The sequence below is a fragment of the Canis aureus genome, chromosome 17 (genome assembly GCF_053574225.1).
Source record: "Canis aureus isolate CA01 chromosome 17, VMU_Caureus_v.1.0, whole genome shotgun sequence".
NCBI lineage: Eukaryota > Metazoa > Chordata > Mammalia > Carnivora > Canidae > Canis > Canis aureus.
The window spans coordinates 58,823,014-58,840,464 of record NC_135627.1 but is presented as its reverse complement, the minus strand read 5'-3'; the positions used below and the strand labels follow the sequence as shown (position 1 = coordinate 58,840,464).

Genomic DNA, 17,451 nt, shown 5'->3' with positions numbered 1-17,451 from the left:
TAAATCCTGGTTTACCTGGGACAATCTTGGCCTGATAACAGTCGTTTCAGAGTAGTTGCCAAGATCCTCTTTCACTCTCAGAAGTATCACAGTTTGGAAGATAAAGCATATGATCACTCTACTTCTAACATGCTCTTTTTTTTTTTTTTAAGATTTTATTTATTTACTCATGAGAGACACAGAGAGAGAGAGAGAGAGAGAGCGGGAGAGAGAGAGAGACAGAGAGAGAGGCAGAGACACAGGTAGAGGGAGAAGCAGGCTCCATGCAGGGAGTCGGACGTGGGACTCTATCAGGGTCTCCAGGATCACACCCTGGGCTGAAGGTGGCGCTAAACCTCTGAGCCATCCGGGCTGCTGTAACATGCTCTTTTCAAATTAAAGCAACAACTATTAGGTACCCAAAATGTGGAAGGCCAAGAACTAAAAGGGATACAAAGAAATTTAAGAAATGGTATCTGGCCTCAAAGTGCTTATGACTTAGTTGGAGACTGAATAAACATTTCAAGTTAAGCATACAAAATTCAAATAGCTTAAAAAATATAACTAGAACAAGTACTACAAGAAAGCACAGAGTTACTTGTTAAATGAATGGCACAATAATTAGTTAGGGGTTTCACAGGATGTAACGGTCACTTTCTATTAAACACCACCACAGAATTCACCACCACCATTTGCTGAGTGCACTGTTTGTGCCAGGCTGGGTTTGGAGTCCTTGACATGCATATTAGTTAACCCTCACAATCATCCTAAGACATGTAATACTATTCATAAGGAAAGGAATTTTACTGATGAGAAATGTACCTGATAGAGGCTAAATAACAAGTAGAAGTTCTAACTAGTAAGTTAGCAGAGTTGGGATTTAAACCCAGGTTTTCTTTTTCTTTTTCTTTTTTTTTAAGATTTATTTATTTATTTATAAATAAATAGACATAGAGAGAGAGAGAGAGGCAGAGACACAGGAGGAGGGAGAAGCAGGCTCCATGCTGGGAGCCCGACGTGGGACTCGATCCCGGGACTCCAGGATTGCACCCTGGGCCAAAGGCAGGCGCTAAACCGCTGAGCCACCTAGGGATCCGCTAAACCCAGGTTTTCTAATACCAAAGTCAGTGATCTTTTTACATAGGGTGGTGGTTCTTCACTCTGGGTGCTTTTACTCCCAAAGGACATATGGTAGTATCTGGAAACATTTTTGTTTGTCATAAATGTGGTGGTGGGGGTGGCTATTGACATTACAAAAAATTTTTTTACAGATAAAATCTGAATGCAGTCTTGAAGCAGTGGTAGAATTTGGATAGGGTAGGGATGGTGAAGATAAGGGCAGATTCTAGATAAGAACAGTACAAAAAGTACAAGACAGTTCAAGAAGACAGTGACTGAGCCAACTTAGCAAGATAAAGGGACACAGTATTAAAGGGAAAGTGAAAGCAAGACTAAAAAGATACAATAATTTTTTTAAAAGACTAAGGAACCTGAACTGGATTCACCATAGATTTTTGAGAAGGGGAATGTAAGATTAATTAAGAAACCAGGGAAAAGAGACTAATTAGGATGCTATTGGAATAATCAAGTTGTAAGGTATTCAGAGTTTGTGTGTAGGTGTGGGGGTGGTAGTGAGAAAGAAAGGAAGAAAAATCATAAGCATTTAATCTTTTATGTATCATAAATTTTTATCATCTCAAAGGATAACAAATTAGTATTCTTACCTGTAATGCACTGAAACTGTCCATCTTCTCTTCTTATTGTAAATGCCTCCCCTGGGTTAACTTGTACCAGAATAACCTTAAAATGAAAGAAAGAAGTATTAAAACAAAACAGTAAAATAGAGCAAATAATAACAATCAAAATAGGGCAAATCAGTATAACAAAATACTAAATGTTGCTAGGAGAACAGATTTGAGCTATATAACCTTATGAAAATAGGAAGGAACACATATTTTACATATTTGTTAAAAAAGTATTACTTTACTTTTGTGTAGGTCAGAGTCAGACTTAAGCCAAAAGTAAGGGAATAAAAAAATACAGTGACACACTTTTACTGGAAAGTTAATCAGCTTTACTCTGAAACAAAGATGGAGTCAAACCACAGAATATTTGGTTCAATAGTTGCTAAGGATTCATCTTTTAAAGATAAAGAATAAACTGATAAGTAGAACTTGAGATGAGCATACCTGAATTAGTAGGACATTTCAAATTATGTTAAATTAATCCCACCTTTTTAAGTAGTTTTCTTTTCATTATATAGGTCATACATTCTAGATTTAGCACATCTGAAAAACAGAAAACTGGAAAAAACATCTGAAGTCCTTTTATCCTATGTTAAACACTGTTAACATTTTGATAAATTTCCTATCTTGTTCCCTATGCATAGACTTTATTTCCCCCCTTAAACATACATATAAGGTCTCCAATTTGGTATCTTTTGAAGTTTAGTATTAAAAAAAAAAAAAGACTTTTCCATGCTATTAATCACTCCAAGTACTTCATCAAATGACCATACCATAAACTACTTAACCATTCTCTTAATGTAAGGAATTTAGGTAGCTTTCAATTTTTTCCATTATTGTAAACAATGTCAAAGTGAGCAATTTGTATGTAGTTTTCTCCTCTTTGATCCATTTCCAGTTAATTTTTGTGAGTGGTGCTTAAGGTGAGGGTCTATTTTCATTATTTTACATGTGAATATCCAATTGTCCCAGCACCATTTATTGAAGAGACTGTTTTTTCTGCATTGTTCTTGGCTCCCTTGTCATATGTTAGCTGACCATACATGTATGGGTTTACTTCTGGGCTCTTGATTCTCTTCCACTGGTCTATGTTTCTGTTTTTGTGCCAGAATCATACTGTTTGATTACTACAGCTTTATAATACAGCCTGAAATCAGGAAGTGTGATGCTGCCCACTTCGTTCTTCTTTTTCAGGATTGTTTTGGATATTCAAGGGTGTTTTGTGGTTCCATATACATTTTCAGAGTGTTTTTTCTTTGATAAAAAATGCCATTGGAATTTTGATAGGGATCGCAGTGAATCTAAAGATGGCTTTAGGTAGTATGGATATTTTAACAACACTAATTCTTCCAATTCTCAAACATGGGATACCTTTCCATTTATTTGTGTCTTCTTTGATTTCTTTCATTAATGTTTTGTAGTTTTCAGTGTAGAGATCTTTCACCTCCTTGGTTAATATTTCAGGCAGACTGAAAAACCCTTACTTCAAGGGAAGTAGGTAAGAAGAAAAGTAGGGTGAATGGAAAACACAAAATAAATTGTTAGAAATAATCCAAATATATTAATAAAATAAATACAGATGGACGAAGCTTGCATATTAAAAAGAGAGAAAATAAAATTAGATTTAAAAAAGTTACAGAGAGGGGGTGCCTGGGTGGCTAAGGTTGTTATCTGGGAGTCCCGGGATCGAGCCCCATGGTCTGGCTCCACTTAGTGGGGAGTCTACTTCTCCCTCTTTCACTGCCCCTCACCCTGCTTATGCTCTTTCTCTGTCTTGTTCTTCTCAGATGAATAAATAAAATCTTTAAAAAGGCAAAAAAGTCAGAGAGAAAATGCCAAACCCACAATTTTGGTGGTCTATTTTAATACCTTTCTCAGTGATTAACAGAACAAGTAGACAATAATCATCAAGGATATGGAAGATCTTAGCAACACCATCAATAATCTTGGTTTAATGGCCATGTAAAGAATATTGCATCTAGTAATTAGAAAATATATATTCTTTTCAAGCACATATGGAACTGACATGAAAATGAAAAGAATGGACTATAGAGAACACCATAAATCAAGTCTTAACAAATTTCAAAGAATCAATATTGCATATACTCCATATACAATTATTTTTTTTTTACTTTATTTTTTATTTATTTTTTTTTTATTGGTGTTCAATTTACTAACATACAGAATAACACCCAGTGCCCGTCACCCATTCACTCCCACCCCCCGCCCTCCTCTCCTTCTACCACCCCTAGTTCGTTTCCCAGAGTTAGCAGTCTTTACGTTCTGTCTCCCTTTCTGATATTTCCCACACATTTCTTCTCCCTTCCCTTATATTCCCTTTCACTATTATTTATATTCCCCAAATGAATTTAAATTAGAATCAGTAATTTAGAAATATATTTTCAAGTTTTAAAAGTCTTTAGTAATTTGTGGGTTCAGGAAGAAATCGTAACAAAAAAAAATAGAAAATAAACAGCAGTGAAATGTAACTAGAACATTTTCAGTTAAAACCCTGGAATATAGGCAAAATTGTATTTATCAAGAAACATATCCCTTTAAATACTTCTACAGAAAAGACTGAAAATTAATAAATATCCAAGTAAGTATGAAAAGGCAGAGTTAAGGAAAATAAAAAAAAAACAAATAATGAATCAATACAAGAAACACTAGAGGATAAGAAAATAGCTTCCACAGAAATCAGAGTGAAGGATAACCAAGAGAAAAAAATTCAATAGGAAAAAGTAATTTAGTTACATTTTCTGGCTGGGGGACTCCCCCCCCCCCCCCCCCCCACGGAGATTCTTGAACCTTGGGAGATTATGCAAGAGGATGGCTTTAAAATGCATTTTATAAAATCTAGGAAGTTATCTCTACATAGGTTTTATTTAGGGGGCTAGCTCCATATTACTCCATTATCTCAAATGTCATCTCTTCAGAAAAACTTTCCCTGACCATCAAATCTAGGGTATGTTCACATACTTTCTGCCATATCAATCTATTTTATTTTTTACCTAGCACTTGTCACTATCTGAAATTATTTTGTGCAGTTACTTGGTTAGTGGTTTGCTGAGCAGTTTCTATTCCACTAAACAAAAGCTTCCTGAAAGCCAACGTTTTGACTTGTCTTACTAAATGCTATACTCTAGAGCGTGGCTCCTAATAGGTTTTCAATAAACATCATGTTCAATGAATTAAATGAACAGTGAGAACTAGAAGTTACGTGGAATTTATTCATTCATTTGACAAATATTTATTGAGGTCTTATTCCAAGTGAGGCTCCGTTCTAGGTAATGGGTATACTCTATATGAGTAGCAAACAAAATCGACAAAAATATCTGCCTTCATGTTATTGCAGAGAAAGTTATAGGATTCAAATTATGCCACTAATACCAATTAAGAAAATTATTTTTAAAAGTCTAAAAAAATGTGGGCTGATTAGGAGAAATTTATACACACACACACACACACACACAATTGTTGAAAATCACTTCACTATTGCCAACATCACAGATCAAACCAAGCCTACTCTTTGTAATAAAGATGCATGCCTGAATTCTAAGCATGCTCATAGGTTTCTGACAACTGATCAAAATATGGTTGTCCATGGGACGCCCGGGTGGCTCAGCGGTTGAGCATCTGCCTTAGGCTCAGGGCATGTTCCTGGGGTCCTGGGATTGAGTCCTAAATTGGGCTCCCCTCAGGGAGCCTGCTTCTCCCTCTGCCTATGTCTTTGACACACTCTCTCTCTGTCTCTCATGAATAAACAAAATCTTTAAAAAAAGAGAGATTTTGTCCAGCTTCAAATGCAGAATTCATGTACCTTCAAATTATCTGGATTCCTATGTCACTTTATACTCATCTGCACAAACACTGCAAATTTTCCATAACCTTATTACAAACAATACTACAATGTGGTAAGGAGAAAGAACTATGAATGATAAAGCAATTATTCTACCTGAGATAAAATATTGTCACAAAATCGCATAATCATAATAATAGCACAGCTTAACATATATCATCTGATTTAGTGACCACAGAAATCTTATAAACAAAGTAAATCTTAGAAGTGTGACAGGTGAGGACCCCTGGTAAATTATCCATCATTTTGTGATTCAGATCATGGACACTTCGATTTGCAAAGGGGTATTTTAGCAAATTTTACAAATACAATATCATAAAATTATTAGTACTTTATTGGACTTTAACAATGAAATTCTTCAATATCTTCAAATATCACAGAAACAAATCATTGTGCTCTTCGGTTTATACTTCTCTCAAATGCACTGCCAGTTCTTCAATCATTAACCCCTTTAAGAAATCAGAGTTTAGCCCTGATAATTTTACTACACTCTTTGTAAAATATACTCAAATATGTTTCTCTTCCCTAATCAGTTTCTTTCACCTCTTATTATATTCCTAATAATAGATTTGGTACCATGTTCAAAAGACTCTATTGATACAATATATAAGCCAGCCAGTTGTCCTTTATCATCCTTTAGTGCAAATGCTAGGAACCTCTCTTTTTTTTTTTTTATTTCTTTGTACAGGTTTTTTAAAATTTAAATTCAATTTAGCCAACATATAATACATCATTAGTTTCATTTTTTAAAAAAAGATTTTATTTATTTATTTATGAGACACACAAAGAGAGAGGCAGAGACACTGGCTTCAGGAGAAGCAGGCTCCTTGAGGGAGCCTGATGCGGGACTTGATCCCAGGACTCTGGGACCATGCCCTGAGCCAAAAGCAGATGCTCAATCACTGGGTCACCCAGGCATCCCACATCATTAGTTTCAGATATAGGGTTTAATTAATTCATCAGTTGCGTATAACACTTAGTGTTCATCACATCATGTACCCATCACTCAACTACCCCACTCCTCGAACTACCTCCTCCCCTCCAGTAACCCTCAGTTTGTTTCCTATAGTTAAGAGAATCTCATGGTTTTTCTCCCTCTCTGATGACTTTCCATTCAGTTTTCCCTCCCTCTCCTACGATTCTCTGCACTGTTTCTTTTGTCCACATATGAATGAAATCATATAATTGTCTTTCTCTGATTGACTTATCTCTCTAATCATAATACCCTCCAGTTCTATCCACGTCGACGTAAATGGTAAGTATTCATGCTTTCTGATGGCTGAGTAATATTCTACTGTATAAACAGACCACATCTTCTTTATCCATTCATCTGTGTATGGACATCTCAACTCTTTCCACAGTTTGGCTATTATGGACATTGCTGCTATAAACATTGGGGGGCAGGTGCCTCTTTGGATCACTACATTTGTATCTTTGGGGTAAATACCGAGTAGTGCAACTGCTGGGTTGTAAGGTCGCTCTATTTTTAACTTCTTGAGGAACCTCCATACTGTTTTCCAGAGTGGTTGCAACAGCTTGCATTACCACCAACAGTATCAGAGGGTTCCCCTTTCTCCATATCCTCTCCAACATTTGTCATTTTCTGACTTCTTAATTTTAGCCATCCTGACTGGTGTGAGGTGGTATCTCACTGTGGTTTTGATTTGTATTTCCCTGATGCCAAGTGATGTGGACAAATGCTGGGAACTTCTAATGCCTGCCTTGAGTTAACATTGTCAACAGTGGGTGAATAGACAGTTGAAAAAAGCAATTATCTGAATATTCACCAAGAGGTCAATTTCCAGTATTCTGAACAAAGACATATGGAGCTAGTGAACATGTTAAGTGTATTCTGAACTTAAATATTCAGTTCTACTAATATTTACACTACTTCTTAAATAATAAACATGCTTGAAACATGTTTTGGCTGAGATACCTAACTGAAAGGGCAGATTATAGCACTGACAATGATTGTAGATAATGCTATACCATATAGATTTTTAAATTATTCTTACAAATAGGCTATGGTGATTCATGCAAATATTTCTACAAAAGTGTTATATTAAAACATAACATAAAAAGGTATAATGAGAATGTCACTGAATAAAGGTCTAAATATGCCTCGTACACTCATTAATGAAGACCACAAAAATCTATAAGAACATTTCCTTAAATTCCTTGATAATAATAAAGATAGAATAGCTTGGAGAAGAAGTTATGGAAGACCAATAAAATTATAAAGGACTCAACATAAAATTATTTGCTTAGGGAAGGAAATAAGTTTCAAAAAAAGCAGAATAGCAGGAAAGACGTCTCTTCAGTGAAGAAGGAAAGAGAAGGACAAAGGGGCACAGACACTAGATAATGGCAAGTCTGACATGAACACTTAAAAAAAATAGAGCACACAGTTCAGGAAAGTTGGAGCTGAAGGAGACCTGAGATATTATTTAGTCCATCCCGATTTATTTTTAAAAATTAAACTAAGAGATGATGATTAATATTACTGAAAAAGCTACTGCATTTTACAAAGCCATTCAATCAACTGTTCTATTATACAGTAAACTGCTAGTGTATTTACTCAATTTACATCAATTAACCACTTAGAGCAAGGCAAATTCAAATGAGCATTTATAATAAAAAATATAGCACTTAGGTACCATCTTGGAATCTGAACTAATGAATTAAAGTGCCAAAATTTATTTTTTGATGCTTTATTAAATAAACAAACTTTATTTAAATGTCAGAAATAAACACTTATTAATAACATCTGCATATATCCTAAAGGAAACACAATAATAGGTGAGTGATATTTTTATTTATTTATTTATTTTTTAAAGATTTTTCTTTTTTGAAAGAAAGAGAAAGAGAGAGAGACGCAAGTAAGTACAGAGGGAGGGGCAAGGGAAAAGGGAGATAATCTCAAGCAAACTCTCCACTGAGCCTGGAGCCTGATGCAGAGGTTCGATCTCACCACTCGGAGATCATAACCTAGGCCAAAATCAAAAGTCAGTTGTTTAACCAACTGAGCCACCCAGGTGCCCTTAGTTAGTAATATTTTAAAAACATAAAAACCTAGGTATAGATTATATCTTGCTATTTTAAATTTCAACTGTTACTAATAATTTCATTGCTAAATACAACTTTGAAAATATTCTTTCCCATTTCAAAGGTAATACATAACTCCATCATCTGTTTTAATTTTACCTAATTGCTGTCAGTCTAAGTTCTTTATATGTAAAATAAGAGTAAGAAAAATAGCAATCTTAAACCTGCTCCATAGCACCAATAACGTGTACTAGATGAAATGATGTGCACTAGATGAGAGGAAAGACAACTTAAAACCACCCTGGGAACATTTCAAAATACTGTATAGATATTTATTCTGTCTGCAGGGGATGAAGAGTCTGGGATTTTCTCCTTAGCCTGAATCCCAGGGAAATAATCAGTCTTTCTAATGTAATTACTCATAAATTGCTAAGATGGCCATCAGGAAAACCATGCTATTGTTTATTACTCCAGAAGGTATCACTACTTTAAAACCTAAAGGATTCAGTAAAAGATAAAGGCTGGCGGGGGTGCCTGGCTGGCTCTGATGGGAGAGCATGAAATTCTTAATCTTGGGGTCATAAATTCAAGTCCCATGTTAGGTGTAAAGCTTACGTAAAAAATAAAAAATAATAAGTGTGGTACTAATATTCTATAATCTCTAAAGGAAAAAACAGAAAAACTCCTAAGGTGTCATAAGTGATTTCTTCTGTGTAGTTAACACACATTTAACGTTCTGAATTTAGGAGTATTTTTTAAGTTTGTTTCTCTAAAACTCCAACAATTTATAAATTGTTTATTTTGAAGAATATACACCTAATATAAAATGTTTAAGGATGTATTAATTTATAAAAATGTTCACCTCTATTTTCATAAAAAATGATCTATAAAACCAAATATAATCACTAAAAAAATAAAGAGAAGAATGTTTATGGATGGAATCAATCTTGCATGTATAATTTAATCTTCAACTCTCTACCCCAAAGGACGCGCAATTGCATTCTTCATTGTAGATTAAGACTGACACTGTCAGGTCTGAGAAGAACAAAGGACCTCACAATTCTATTTCTGAAATCCAGTAGAGGATTTAGTAGACAGAGAAAAAAAATCAACCCAAAAGTCAAACATATATTCATGCTTTCCAATATTTACAAATGTATTATCTTGGCGATCATCTTAGTGTGCTTAACCGCGGCGATCATCTTAGTGTGCTTAACCGCAGTAACAAAGTACCACAGACTGGGAGGGAACAGGGCTTAAACTGAAATTTGTTCTCTCATAGTTCTAGAGGCTAGAAGTTCAAGATCAGGTGTAACAGCCTTCTGAAGGCTCTCACTTTGGCTTGCAGATGGCTACATTCTTCCTGTGTTTTCACATAGTCTTCCCTCTAGGTATATTTGTTCTTATATCCTCTTATTAGAAGGACATTGGTAAAAGGGAGAATTCTATTGGATGAAGGCCTGCTCTAATGACCTCATTTTACCTTAACTACCTCTTTAAAGACCTTATCTCTAAATATAGTCATATTCTGAAGTACTGGAACATATGATTTTCGGGGAAGGCTAAGGAACATACAATTCAACACAAAACAGCAATCCCTGGATTATAGGAAGTACAGGAGAAAAATTCTCTATAATGCCTAATCCTTTTCCTGTTTTTTTTTTTTGTTTGTTTGTTTGTTTGTTTTTAATTCAGCTGCTTCTTCACGCTTACTCAACAGTACCAACTTAATGAGGTTGAGAGTAATAATAAAAGGGACAATCCTTTGGGCCTTGTACCCTTGAATAATAGTTAACATATCTTTAGCCAATGTAATTTCCCAATCCATGACTGAAGGCTTCCAAATTAACCCAATACTCACAGGGTTGTTTTGATGACTAAGTGAAGTAATATATGTCAAAGTGCCTAAGACAGTAAATGACATACAATAAGCACTATCTGTACATGTTGAATATTGTTATTGAAAGCACCAAGGTGTAGTTCTTACAAGTATTTTTGACAGTGTACAACTGTCACTTTTAAGGACTTGCCCCCAGCCTAGAAGAACTTGGTCAATTTACACATAAGACAGGTAATATGCCCACAACACAATGTTTAAGAGACTTCTGAACTAGCCTGGCAACTGCTTGCCTCTTTCCATTCCTCTTGTACAGACCCTGCAGCTTTCCAGTTACCAACCTGCTATACTCTCAACTCAGGATTCCATGGTCAATGGCTTCTCTTTCATCTCCTGGTCTGCGACTTACTGACTACTCTCTAGCAGGACACCTGATTCAGACCTAAGTTTCTGCTGACTAATGTCTTCCTAGAATGACTCTCTGTGCTTGAGGACTTAGGTCTATAAACAGAAATGGCTTCTTCAGGCAACTCTACCTATGCCTTCAGGATGCTGATGCCCAGAAGCAGAGTTAAGTTATTCCTGTAATAAGGCCCCTGGCACTTTGCACATCTCAGTATGACACTTAGCATATGACCGTATTCGTCGTTTACGTGCTGTCACCTCCACTACATGAGCCCTTCCTAAGACTTTGATCTATTTATTTTTATAGTTATAGAGGTCATAGAAGTTGAACAAATGTTTGGTGAATGAACAGCTCTATCCATCTCTAAATAACTCCTCATCTTTTCCTCTGGCTTTGAGACCAGGGCTAGCTGATACAAACTTTCTGTAATGATGGAAATGTCCTATGTGCTGTCTGGCATGCTAGCCCCTGGCTACATGTGGCTACATATATGGCCTCTGCCAAGTGCTACTGCGCATTTAAAATGTGTCTAGTGAAAATGATACTGAATTTGTAATCTTAAATACTTTTAATTAATTTAAATTAGTGGTTAATGGCTACCATATTAGGCAGTACCATGCTAGATTTTGCCAAGTTCCAAAATTACTTTTCAAACTACTTTCTGAATTTGTCTTGATAAATTGTAGGCACCTCAATCTTATTATGTCTAAATTTGAAATCATTATCCGACTTTCCCAGGAAATTAAGTGGAGAAATACTTTTCAGCTAAATATACTATCAATTCACAAAAAAGTCTGAATTACTTACAAAGTGTCATTAAATTGACTTGATTGTAAGACCTCTGAATCAAGCTTTATTTGCATTTCACTAAATTCTGTCAATCTGTAGATACACTGGCTGATGTAACGTATTTCAGCAAAAGTCTAAGACTGATGTTTGGAAATAAAAGGACAATTATCAAATTACTGAATTGAGTTTAGTTTTTAGTCTTACGAAGGATAATAACTTGCAAACCTAATTAAGAATATATGCCTGACATTATCATATAGACAACTGAGATCTGTCAACCATCCACCCACTTAATTCATTTATTTGGTAAATAATTAATGAGTACCTAGTATATGTTAGTTTGTGGAGTTGGGGGTACAAGGATGAATCTATGAGACAGTACAATTATAATACTAAGAAGAGTACAAGGTATAATATATGTGATAATTAGAAAATATTTGTAATTTTTTTTCTGTTTAGGCTCATTTGTCTTCATAACTGCTTTTTAGAAATAAAGGTACTGTGACAGAAAACAGAGATATTTACAATCAGGCACTTCTATATTCAAATTCTACTTTATAACTAAATAAATGTGTGGTTTTTAAGGCAAATTATTTAAACTCTGTGAACCTTAGTGCCTTCTTTTCTAAATTGCAGTGCTTTTGAAGGATTAAGAGAAACACTTTAGGGCAGCCCCGGTGGCTCAGCGGTTTAGCGCCGCCTTCAGCCCAGGGTGTGATCCTGGAGACCCGGGATCGAGTCCCATGTCGGGCTCCCTGCATGGAGCCTGCTTCTCCCTCTGCCTGTGTCTCTTCTTCTTCTCTCTCTCTCTCTCTGTGTCTCATGAATAAATAAAATCTTTAAAAAGAAAATTTTAAGAGAAACACTTTATGTAAAACTCCAGTGCCTGACATACAGCTGAGCCTCAAAAATAACAAGTATTTCCTTTAACTCCAGTACACAAAGAGAATCCTAATTAATCATCTAGATTATGTGGAATATTTCATTTCCTGGCAATGCTTAAAAACATGAGGTAATGTCTCATACATAAAAATATATGGACAATGTATGCACAATATGTATATATACAGGTGTGTGTGCATACACACATATACACATCTCTGTATCTACATATGCAGCTAATGAGTGGTCTCTCCCTCTACTTCAGAATGGCTTGTAAAGAGATATATCTTTTCTTATTAAGCCTAGTATAAAGGATTATATGTGCACAAGCGTGCCATGTATCCCACTGAACATATATGTGAAGGCTGGCAAAAATTAAAACTTGAGTTTCTAAAGCCAGTTCTATTAAAAAGTCATATTTAAAATTTTTCCATATTAAATAAAAATATTCTAAAGAAAAAGTATACAAACTTAAAATAGACTATTACTGTTGATTCAAATTTCCAGATGTCATTATTTGGGTTTGCATGTCCATATATTTTTAATCTTTCTACTATTCTTAAAAAACTGGCATTCAAAGTTAAGTCCAAGATAGTATAACAAATAAAAGTTGTTGAATCACACTGTGTTGTACACCTGAAACTAGTGCAACGCTGTGTGTCAATAATGCTATTAAAGAAAATACAAAGTAATAAGTCCAAGCTATCAAGATTACCCAAGGGGATAAATATAACATCATTAGCTAAAATTGTGTGTTGTACTTTGTTAAAGTATTTTCATGCTTATCACTTAGTCATTTAAGGACTGAGTTTAAAATATGCATAGATCCTTCATACTGATTATACCTGAACAATAACATACATTCCTTTAACATAAATACTCCCAGTATGAACTGCCTACATTTGAAAAGGAACTACTTTTCAAAATAAAGTTTATAAAGTTTACCTTAAATGCTGACAGTCTCCTCACAGAACACATTTTCTTACATGAATTGCATCAACGTACTGAAATCAATTCATTATGTCCATTAAAACTCAAACACTCAAGTTTTTATACTGAGTTTTAGAATTAAAATAATAAGAAGTATTGAACTCCTAAGATCTTACAACACAACAGGACCAAGTCAAAAGAAGTTGCCGAAGTAATTCGAAATTTCCAAAGTTTTATGATGACAATGTTATATGGATAACAAACACAATAAATTACATAAAAAGTGTACATGTATAAAATATAGTCATTTCAAAATATTAACAAATTAAAATATGATTACTGAGAATACTCTTTAAAGATGAATGCTAATAGTGCTTGCAAAAGAGTTGTTTCTTTCAAGTATCTTACAATAGTCTATATAGCTTTCCTTTTTCCTAATATACCTTCTGAAAATTTCCAGTTATAATTTCACAAAGAGTGTACTTTGTTCATTCCAGTCATAAACTGAATTCTATATTCAAATTATAAAGACTTACTAGTAATACACAGAAGTCACAAAGACTCCATAAATTTTAACTTAATGGTAAATACTAAAATAACAATAAAGGAAGCTATAGGCTAAAATAATTTCATTTATATATAATTTACGTATTTAAAATATTAGTCTCCTAATAGTTTTAACTACAGAGTTGTAAGATTTTTTTCATTTAAAGCACAGTTTTTAAAAAAAATACAGTTAACTACAGATTTAATAAAATTATTTTAGGGCAAACACAGTCAGTAATTTTAAGTTTACCATAAAACCAAAAGTTTGTAGCTCTTTAAAAAACAGGTATTATTTTTCTAAGTTTATTTTTTAGTGACCTCTACACCCAATGTGAGGCTTGAACTCATGACCCCAAGACCATGATTCATATGTTCTTCTGACTGAGCCACACAGGCACCCCAAGTTTGTTGCTTTTATTCTATATCAGAATCTGTATTTTTTAAAGTATCATGACTTTACTGCCTTAACATATAAATACATATGTTTCAAGTATAAAATATAAAATCTTGAAGTGGTAAAGCATAAACATGCTCATCTAGATAAGCACTAAAGCCACTTTTAAAACCTTAGGATTTTAGCCTTGTTACATTCTCTTTAATGTTCTCATTCACCCGCTGCTATTATAACTACCAAAGGCTGCTCTTAAAGAGTCAACAGTTTCTGTTCTAGGTGTTCCAATTTGTTCCAATACTAAATATTAACATAATCTTTGTCTGCAAAGTTGGACCTCAGATTGTCCTTAGTCTAGTAAATCAACCTTTTCAAACACCATTCTAGGAAGCATTTTAGAGAATTTTATAGCTTGTGGTGAAAATACACGTGTAGAGGTGGGATGTTAAAGATACAATCAATTATCTGTATACTCATCAATACCTACCTCAAACCTTGCTTTCTAACAAATTGGCCAATGTACAATTAGCTTCCTGTTGTACATGAATGTATCAGGTTACCACAGCAACTAAATTAACAAAGAGCTGCAGTAGCATCTGCTTCTGGATCGTCTAAAATTAGTTGAAAAGTTGGAATTTAAGAGTATGCTATTTCCAAATACATTTGATTTTAAAGCTATAGTTTTGGTTATGTTATTTAGTTTTACTCTTGGATCTTTACTCTTGGATCTCTATCAGTCTATCTATAGTTTATAAATACTATATGTAGATACATATCTCTAAGGGAGTAGACAGTGTCACTATGCAGATAATTTAATATACAGTTAGAAATTATTTACCTATCAATGCTTTAATTCTTAAATAGACTTAAGAGATTTATCAAAGATTTGTTAACAGTCTTATGGTAATAATTTACTTCAAAAAATAGTAATTTACTTCTGGATTACTAGCAATCATATTTATATTACATATACACATACCTAAAATATGAAGATGAGTTTAAATATATTTTTAATATTTTTTGAGATAACTTACATACCATAAAATTTACCCTTTGACAGACATAATTCAGTGGTTTCTAGTACAGAGTTGTATAACCATCACCAGAGTAAATTTAAAAACTTATTCATCATCTTGAAGAAATTTTTATTGACTTTTGTGACAGGCTTCTTTTACTTAGCCTAAAGCTTTTGAGGTTCATCCCAACAGTTGCATGTATTACTTCATTTCAGTTTAGGGCCAAATAACATTTCATTGTATAAATATATCACATTTTATTTATCCATTCGTCTGTTGATGGACATTTGGATTGTTTCCACCTTTTGGCTATTATGAATGAATAATGGTGTACAAGTTTTTACATGGACATGTTTTTATTTCTCTTGAGTATGTACTTAGGAATAGACTATTCTCCAAAGTGGAGTCCCAGTTTACATTCCCACCAGCAGTGTAAGAGGATTCCAATTTTTCCACATCCTTGTCAACACTTGTTACTATCTGACTTTTTGATTCTAGCCATTCTACTGAATTTGAAGTGGCATCTCACTGTGGTTTTGATTTGCGTTTCTCTAATGATTAATGATGTTGAACAACTCTTCATATGCTTATTGGTCACATCTATAATTTTTTTGAAGAAATTACTATTTTAAACCTTTGCCCATTTTTAAATTGGGTTGTCATTTTATTGGTTTCTTATAAGACTTCTGTATATATTCTCAATATGACCTCCTTTTCAAATAGGTATAGGATTTGCAAATATTTATGGGTCGTCTTTTCAGTTTCTTGACAGTATCTCTTGAAATACCACATTTTTCAATTTTGGCAAGTACACTATATTTCACTTTTTCTTTTATTTGTGTTGTTAGTATCCTATCTGTGAAACTTCATGATAATTCAATATCATGAAGGCATGCCCCTACATTTTACTCTTAAGTTTTAAAGTTCAGTGCTTATTTTAGATATTTGATTTAATTTTTGCATACTGTATGAAGTACAGGTCCATCTTCATGCTTTTGCATGTGGATATCCAGTTGTTTCAGCACCATTTGTTAAAAAGTCTGTTCTTTTCCCACTGAATCATCCAGGCATCCTTGTGAAATTCAACTAACTATAAATGTAAGATTGTTTCAGGACTCTTAATTCTATTCCACTGATCTATCTATCATTATGCCACTACCACAGTCTTGATTACTGTGGCATTATATCAAGTTTTAAAATTAGAAAATTTTGAGTCCTCCAACTTTGTTCTTTTTAAACACTGTTATGGCTATTTTGAGTCCTTTGTATTTCCATATGAATTTCAGGATGTACTTGTCAATCTCTACAAATATTCAGCCAAGATTTTGCTTGAATCTGAACAATTTAGATAGTGCTGCCATCTTACTATTAGCTGCCATCATAACAATCTTAACATTATTCTATGATTATGATATTTCTTTCCATTTATGTCCCCCTTTCAACAGTGCTTTGCAATTTTCAGTGTCCAAGTTTTATACAGCTTTTGTTAAATTTCTTCTATGTATTTTCTTTTTGTACTATTATAAGTGGAAAGGTCTTCTTAATTTCATTTTCAGATTTCTCATTGCTAGTTTAGAAATACAATTGATTCTTCTATAATGAACTTGTATCCTATGGCCTTGCTGAACTCATTAATTCTAATAGTCTTTAAGCGGATTTTAGGATTTTCTTTTTACAACATCATGTCACTGCAGAATAAAGAAAGTTTTATTCTTTTTCCAATCTGGGTGCCTTTAATTCCTTTACTTGCTTAATTTGCCTTAGCTGGAATTTCCAGCATAATGTTGAAAAGTAGTAGTGAGAGCAGGACATTCATGTCTTATTTTTGATCTTAGGGAAAAAGGATTCAGTCTTTCGCCATTAAATATGTCAGCTGCTGCTGCTGCTGTTGTTGTTTTTTAATAGATGCCCTTTATGAGATTGAGGAAATTCCCCCATCTAGTTTACTGTGTATTTTTTTATCATAAAGGGGGTTGAACTTTGTCAAATTCTTTTCCTGAGTCTATTGAATAGATGACTACATTGT

At 34.0% G+C, this 17,451-nt stretch overlaps 1 protein-coding gene across 3 annotated transcripts in view; it reads right to left on the bottom strand.

Annotated features, from left to right (window-relative positions):
* FNDC3A (fibronectin type III domain containing 3A) overlaps positions 1-17,451 on the bottom strand; it is a 170,510-nt gene that overhangs the window by 112,358 nt on the left and 40,701 nt on the right. For all 3 annotated transcript variants that reach the window (XM_077855756.1, XM_077855753.1, XM_077855754.1), the window contains exon 3: positions 1,704-1,779. In XM_077855756.1, coding sequence (XP_077711882.1) covers positions 1,704-1,779 — 76 coding nt within the window. The remainder of the gene's footprint in view (positions 1-1,703; positions 1,780-17,451) is intronic.